We start from the raw sequence: 8,081 nt of genomic DNA on the forward strand, positions 1-8,081 counted from the left end.
TTCTTTATTCTGTTTTGCAGCATTGATTTCCACCATTCTGTCTTGCAGCTCACTTATCCGTTTTTCTGCCTCAGCTATTCAGCTATTGATTTCTTCTAGTGTATTTTTCATTTCAGTTATTGTGTTGTTCATCTCTGTTTGTTCTTTAGTTCTTCTAGGTCTTTGTTAAACTTTTCTTGTAACTTCTCAATCTGTGCCTCCATTCTTTTCCTGAGATCTTGGATCATCTTGCAGTATCATTACTCTGAATTCTTTTTCTGGTAGATTGCCTATCTCTGCTTCACTTAGTTGTTCTTCTGGGGTTTCATCTTGTTCCTTCATCTGGGAAATAATCCTCTGCCATCTCATTTCCACAGGCTGCAGGATTGTAGTTCTTGCTTCTGCTGTCTGCCCTCTGGTAGATGAGGCTAAGGGACTTGTGCAGGCTTCCTGGTGGGAGGGACTGGTTCCTGCCCAATGGTGGGTGAAGCTAAGTCTTGTCCTTCTGGTGGGCAGGGCCATGCTCAGGAAGACTTTAAGCAGTCTGTCTGCTGATGGGTGGTGCTGTATTGGTTGTTTGGCCTGAGGCGTCCCACCACTGGAACCTACAGGCTCCAGTGGGGCTAGGTCTTGGGGAGGAAATGGCAGCCTCCAGGAAAGCTCACACCAATGAGTACTCCCGAGAACTACTGCTGCCAGTGTCTTTGTCCCCCACAGTGAGCCACAGCCTCCCCCCTGCCTCTGCAGAAGACCCTCCAATACTGGCAGGTAGGTCTGGCCCAGTCTTTTATGAGTTCATTCCTTTTTCTTCCCTGGGTCCTGGTGTGCATGAGACCTTGTGTGTACCCTCCAAGAGTGGAGTTTCTGTTTTCCCCCAGTCCTGTGGAATTCCTGTGATCAAACTCTGCTGGCCTTCAAAGCCAGATTCTCTGGGGGCTCCTCCTCCTGTTGCCAGACCCCCAGGCTGGGAAGCCTCATGTGAGGCTCAGGACTTCCACTCCTATGGGATAACTTCTGTGGTATAATTATTTTCCAGTTTTGTGGGTCACCCACCTGGCAGATATGGGATTTGATTTTATCACAATTGTGCCCCTCCTGCCATCTCATGTGGCTTCTTCTTTGTCTTTGGATGTAGGGTATCTTTTTTGGTAGGTTCTGGCTTTTTTTTTTTTGGTTCATGGTTGTTCAGCAGTTAGTTGTGATTTTTGGTGTTTTCCTAAGAAGGGGTGAGCTCACGTCCTACTACTCTGCCATCTGCAAAATAGTCCCATTCTTAATATTATATACTACCCCTTTTATTTCATCTTCTCTCTCTCAAACATTTGTAATATAATAAAAAAAATTTTCTTTGGATTTCTTCTTTCTGTGCTTTTCAATTTTTACTAGGGAAATATTGAAGAAATTCCTTCAATTCTTGTTTGTGAAAAGAAAAATGACTATGCCTTCCTGCCCTGACCCAATTTTTTGGGTAGCCTTTTGCTGTGGCTCCATATCCACTAGATGCTTGCTTCTCTGTTGTTCATTCTTTTATCTTACATTTGATGAGGTTGTAGTCACCTTTGAGAATCTCATGAGAGTTCTGGATGCCAGTACTTGCCCAGTCACAAGACACCCTGGATGCTAGTTAGGAAAGTGCACCTCTGTCCCAATGCAAGTTGTGTCTCAATGGATTTCTGGTACCTGTAGGCACTTAAAGTTCACTGAATGAATGTGTACTTTAATCCACTGATACAAAAGTGGGTTTTAATACACAACTATATATACCTTTCAGTATTTTCCTAAGTATATCTATGGGTATATATTTCTGTGGGATTCTAATAGGGTATTATGCAGGGAAAAGATTTCACTAGTCAAATATTTGGGGAAGAGAAAATAGAAAAAGAAGTCAGATTTTTCTGCTGTAATATTTCTTAGCTTCTTTAATATGCTAATATGTATTGTGACTCTCAAAGAGGGATCTGTAGTACAGAGCATTTCCTGGACTCATGGCCACGGAGACTCCCTTTTTCCTCTGTCCTTTGGGTATAACACTGTAGGAATTACAGATGCATGAATATGTGACACATATAAGCGGCACTGAATTGGAAGAGGCAAGTTTGAAATGAGAGTTAATTTGAATAACTAACTTGAAAGACATCTTTGAAGTGGTATGCTAAATGCTTGTTAAAATGAATTTCCATGATCTCCATTTCAGCTGATTTTGTAGCTCTAAGATCAGTCTATAAATTCAGACATGCTGCTTGTACCAAAGTCATGTTAGAACCTAAATCACAGAAATAAATTCTAATACAAGAAGCATCAACTTTTATGTGCAGAGTATTCTTTAAAAAAAGTGTTCCAGATCTTGCTTCCCTGTGAGATGTTTTGTTTTATTTTTAGAGTGCAAAAGCAGAACTCGAAAGGCTACGGCTCAGTGCAAAGCATGACCAAGAGCCTGGGGATGGCACCTTAAGGGAGAGAGCCTCCATCGTGGCCCAGTGCCTGGAGCACAAGGATGAGAAACTTCGAAATCGAACCAGAAAACATTGGAGTTTCAACTGTCTGGAGGACACAGAGGCTGAGGTCCTTCAAGGGCAACAGAAAGGCCAGAAAGGCCTAAAGACATTGAGAAAGACTGAGGACAGGAATGGCAAAGCTACTTTGGACTCTAATAATAAGTTACCACCAAAGGTCATCGAAGAGCTTAGTGTGGTTCTACAGCGGGCAAGAACCCTTCCAAAAGAGTCACAGCCTGAGTAGATGGTGTAAAAATAAATAAAATGACTTGTCTTGCAAATTATTTTTTTAAATATTGTGTACAATGTATGTGTGCAAACCAGAAACCAAAATATATTTCATGGTTGGTGAGATTTGTCTAGCTATCCTTAACCATTTAAAGAGCATTTTAAACTATGTATGTATATATAAGTGTAAATTCACTGTGTTTTGTTCTGAACAAAGCCTGTACAGTTCAGCTATATTAACCTTGTGTAGGAAGGCATTGGGTTACTTTGAGTGGCCACCTTTTGAAGTACAGTTGACCCTTGAACAACATGGGCAAGGGTTGGTGTGTTAATCCATGCATAATTTGTAGTCAAACCCCTCCCCTGTATACAAAATTCCTCTGCATTTGTGGACTGAACTAATTGTGGATCATGTAGTGCTGTAGGATTCACTATCGAAAGATGTCCATGGGGCTTCCCTGGTGGCGCAGTGGTTGAGAGTCCACCTGCCGATGCAGGGGACACGGGTTCATGCCCCGGTCTGGGAGGATTCCACATGCCGCGGAGCGGCTGGGCCCGTGAGCCATGGCCACTGAGCCTGCGCATCCGGAGCCTGTGCTCCGCAACGGGAGAGGCCACAACAGTGAGAGGCCCGCGTACCGCAAAAAAAAAAAAAAAAAGATGTCCATGTATAAGTGGACCCATGGCGGTTCAAACCCACATTGTTCAAGGGTCAACTCTAGTTGTCTAAGTGGTGTAAATTTATGAACAGAAATCGCAAACTGTACTGTATTGTATAGAATGCTCTGTATAAATGAAGCCTATGAAATTATATGTAACACATTTTGCACTTTGAGAAACCTTGTATATAAAGTTACCATATGTTTTTAGGTTTACACAGGGCCAACCTTAGGGGAAAAAAAGGAAGTAAGTTGAAAAGGGGGAGGATTTATTTTAGTGGCTGCCTATCAAACAACACTTTAAAAGAGGCAAAGAGGGGGCTTCCCTGGTGGCGCAGTGGTTGAGAATCTGCCTACCGATGCATGGGATACGGGTTCGAGCCCTGGTCTGTGAAAATCCCACATGCCATAGAGCAACTGGGCCTGTGAGCCACAACTACTGAGCCTGTGCATCTGGAGCCTGTGCTCCGCAACGAGAGAGGCCACAATAGTGAGAGGTCTGCACACCGCGATGAAGAGTGGCGCCTGCTTGCCGCAACTGGAGAAAGCCCTCGCACAGAAACGAAGACCCAACGCAGCCAAAAGTAAAATAAACAAACCAATGAACCGACATTTAGAAAAAAAAAGAGAGGCAGAGTTAAAAATGTCCTAAAAGTCAAGGAGGTCAGGTTGAGATTCATTCTAGTTCACTGTTGACCAGACCTTGTTCACGAGAAACTGCTTGTTAAGAAAAAAGTCTAGTGACTATTTCCCAAGATTAGTATTCAGCCACTAAACACGAATAATGGCACTGGCCACTCTTCCTTACAGTGTCAGTGAATCAGCTGCAGTGCAAATCCATTCACTACACTTCAGTTCTTTGCAGGTGGTGGCTGCTGAGAGGAAACTTATACTGCATTGAAGAGATTGTGTGCACAGGACCTGGCATGGATGACACTTGCACTGTTGCTGTGTACAAGCAATTTTTGTTTTTTTTTATTTAGAGTTCCTTACTATCATTGTGGAATGAGCAACATTCATCATCACAGGGTTTTATTGTTGGTTTATTGTTTTTCTTTGTATGTTCATTTCTTATTAGGTAAGACTGAGTCAAAATTTACTGGAAGTGTACAACATATGGCCACCTGGAGGTAGGAGTTAGATTAACAATTGATACTATACTTCTGGGGGCTACCAGTTCACTTTTAACCTAGTCTTTTTTTTTTTTTTTTTTTAATAAAGTAGCAGTCTCCTTCCTGTGCCTGATGAATAATGACCAAGCCCTCTATTTTTGTTTCCACATAAAGAGTACCTACTGAGTTGGTTATTTTCCTCACAGACAATACTATCTAGTTATAGGTGACATTAGGGGTAGCACTTTTTGTCAGTTTCTTTAGAATTTTATTAGGTCGGGTGAGTTTTGATCAAAATTATTTTGATCAAAATTATTTTAGGTAGCCAAGCTTCATTCCTAGCTTTATTCCACTTGCACTCAGTGCAAGTGGCATCCATGCAAGGTCCTCTGCACACAGTCTCTTCAATGCAGTGTAAGTTTCCATTTCCTTTTCCCCCTGTTTTTCAGGTGTCTTATCAGAATTTGTATACAGAGGCCCATACTTCAGTCAGTCCAATCATAGTGCAGTATAACACTGTTTGATGCTATGAATTTCTTCATTGAAAAATACTGATCACTTATATATGGTGGTGATAAAATAGTTTACCATGGGGGTGTGATATTTATTCTTTAAATCCACATAGATTGGAATTTTTTTAAAGAGAGAAACTGCTGGTCAGTTTATAGGTGGCACTGCTGGGGAGCCTTCCTTTAAAAAGCAAGAAATCATGGTATTTAGGAAAAAATCTAAAATAAACTATTATTTCTGGTAAATGATATTTATGTTTTATGAAATAAGGAGACATGAAAATTATGTTGGACAATGGGAAAGTATCTTTTTTTTTACCTGCCTTATTTGAATACTTTTGAAACTTGAGCTTAAAATCTAATAACTTCTGTTTCCCTTCCCTTCCTGTACAATTGTCTCCATTTTACAAATGTAAGATAAGGACTAATGATGACCTCTCATATATTTTGAGTAAAAATTAAAATTGTTTTACAAGTCCACTTGAGTGCAACTCATTTTCAAAATAACCACTTTCAACTTTTCAAAATAGAGAAATAAATCAAATAGATTGCCTTTCCTTTTTGCCTTTTTTAAAAAATCTGAATTTAATATACACTTCAAACTAGCTGTCATTTTTTCAAACATGTCAGTATGAATATTGTTCTTTTTTAAATGATGAATATATGCAGACATGACACAAACAGATTGATGGTACTCTCATTTATAGAGCCCTAACTAAAGTTAATAAAACTAAGCAAAAGTAATTGAAGCAAAAATATGATGTGCACATAACTATATTAGCTGCTAATTTGCATTTACATTTGATAATTTTTAATCCTAAAACAAACTATATTGTAAAAGGAAATACTTTTGAAAATGCACCAAATTTATTTGGATAGATGGTAGTATCCAGATATTTGCACGTTTTCTTAAACTTTTTATAATCACTCTGGGGAGAAGAAAATGTAAACTTTCACTATCTCATCAAAATTTGCACCAAGACTTTAATATTATCAACAATGTGGATATCCTATTATGTGTACAATCATCACATTTATTTCTAATCATTTGGAAACAGACATCACAGAAATGAATCTTGTAGATAGCTAAAATTTATCTGCTTTACATTTTATAGTTATTATTTTTAACAATTTTTTGTTAAATGTTTTAAATTATTTTGTATATCCTTATCTTCTCTGCCATGGCTACCATATGTTGAATGTAACATTTTTAAAAATTGAGATACCTGTACAGATTTAAGACTTTTTGTGAATTATTAAAGTTCAGAATCTAAATGTCCTCATCCAAGAAGTGGGAATAACACTGATCTTGTAGTATGACTCATATACAGTTGGCCCTTGAACAACACAAGTTTGAACTGTGCCAGTTCACTTATACATGGATTTTTTTCAACAGTAAATACTACAGTACTACATGATCTATGGTTGGTTGATTCCACAGATAGGGAGAACCAACTCTAAGTTACATAAGGATTTGCAACTGGGCAGAGGTCAGCGCCCTTAACCCCCAGATTGTTCAAGGGAAAGAACTGCACAGGTCCACTTATCTGTGGATTTTTTTCAATAAGTATGCAGTTGGCCCTCAGTATCCACACATTCTGCATTCACAGATTCAGGCAACTGTGACTGAAAACTTAATATGCTATTCATGGTTGGCTGAACCTACAGATACGAAACCCATGAGTATGAAGAGCTGACTATGGGACTTGAGCATCCTCAGATTTTGGTATCAGTAGCAGGTCCTGGAACCAATCTCCTGCAGATACTGAGAGATGACTGTATACATATTTTTATATGTGTGTGTATATCACATACCTGACCCACAGTAGAGGAGTAGTAAATGTTATTTATTAATTTATTAGTTTTTCTAGCTCTCATTTGGTCTAAGTTGCTACTTCTTACTACTGTTTTTCAAATTGCTTATTTTTTTCTCGTCCCTTTAAAAATATGTTATACACTAACAGAACAGATTACCACAGGTGGTAGGATGAATTGTGTTTCCCCAAAACCCATATGCTAAAGCCCTAACCCCTAGTACCCCCAAATTTGAAGTATTTGGAAATAGAGCCTTTAAAGAGGTGATTAAGTCAAAATGAGGTTGTTGGGGTGGGTTCTCATAAATCTGACTGGTGTCCTTATAAGAAGAGGCAATTTGGACACACAACACACAGGGGCAAAACCATGTGAGGACACAGCAAGAAGGCGGCCATCTGCAAGCCAAGGAGAAAGGCCTCAGATGAAATCAAACCTGCCAACATCTTGATCTCAGTCTTCTAGCCTCCAAAACAAATTGAGAGAAAATAAATTCCTATTATTTCTGCCACCCAGTCTGGAATTTTGTTAATGTAGCCCTAGTACACTTTTATATTAATCTGTTAATATAGGTATCAGATGAGCAGAATGCCCCCTGGTTTTTTCAAGCACTAGTTCTTGCACTGTTGTTATCCCACATCTCAGAATAACTTTGTAATACTACATCAGAGTTACACCTATCATAATGATTAATGGAGGATAAGAGAGCATTTTGAGATGTAACTACTTAGAAGTCAGCTAGCTAAATAACTTTAATACTGAAATAATACAGCACAAACGATTCAAAATTGTTGCCCAGCAAAATTACAGTTTGGGGCTGCTTGTAAGATCCAAGTTCTATGACATGAAGAACCACTATTCCAGAAGAGTGAAGATGCTGATTGTTCACAAAACTGGATTGATAGAAAATATTGTTAATCCTTTCAAAGAACAACACAGAGAGGTCTTCAGTTAAATAACTGAGCATTCACTAAACTAGGGAGAGACAAAAAGTCATTTCAATCAACCCAGATAAGCCAAACCATGATCCTGAGATCAGATCAACACTAATATTGCTCAGAAAAAAGTGACATATCTCATTGGAGGGAATCTCATCTTCCCTCCAGCTAATGCTTCATTTGACTTCTGTTTGCAGCAAATCTCGTGGTAAAATTTGTCTCACTTCCTGCCTTCTACTTTTTCCCTCCCATTCTTTCTTTAAACCCTCTTCATTCAACATTTTGTTTCCCATTATTCTACCATAACTACTATTCTCAAAGTCAGAACAACCTCATTGCCAATCTAAAT

At 39.0% G+C, this 8,081-nt stretch overlaps 1 protein-coding gene across 1 annotated transcript in view; it reads left to right on the forward strand.

Annotated features, from left to right (window-relative positions):
* Window positions 1-2,718, forward strand: part of ARAP2 (ArfGAP with RhoGAP domain, ankyrin repeat and PH domain 2) — a gene marked incomplete at both ends in the record, with an annotated part of 182,354 nt that extends 179,636 nt beyond the window's left edge. The window contains one exon of the mRNA XM_082653125.1: window positions 2,359-2,718. Within this exon, the coding sequence (XP_082509251.1) occupies window positions 2,359-2,718 (360 nt within the window). The remainder of the gene's footprint in view (window positions 1-2,358) is intronic.
* Between the last annotated feature and the right edge of the window lie 5,363 nt (window positions 2,719-8,081).

This window comes from Grampus griseus, assembly GCF_964374135.1.
Source record: "Grampus griseus genome assembly, chromosome: 4".
Classification (NCBI taxonomy): Eukaryota; Metazoa; Chordata; class Mammalia; order Artiodactyla; family Delphinidae; genus Grampus; species Grampus griseus.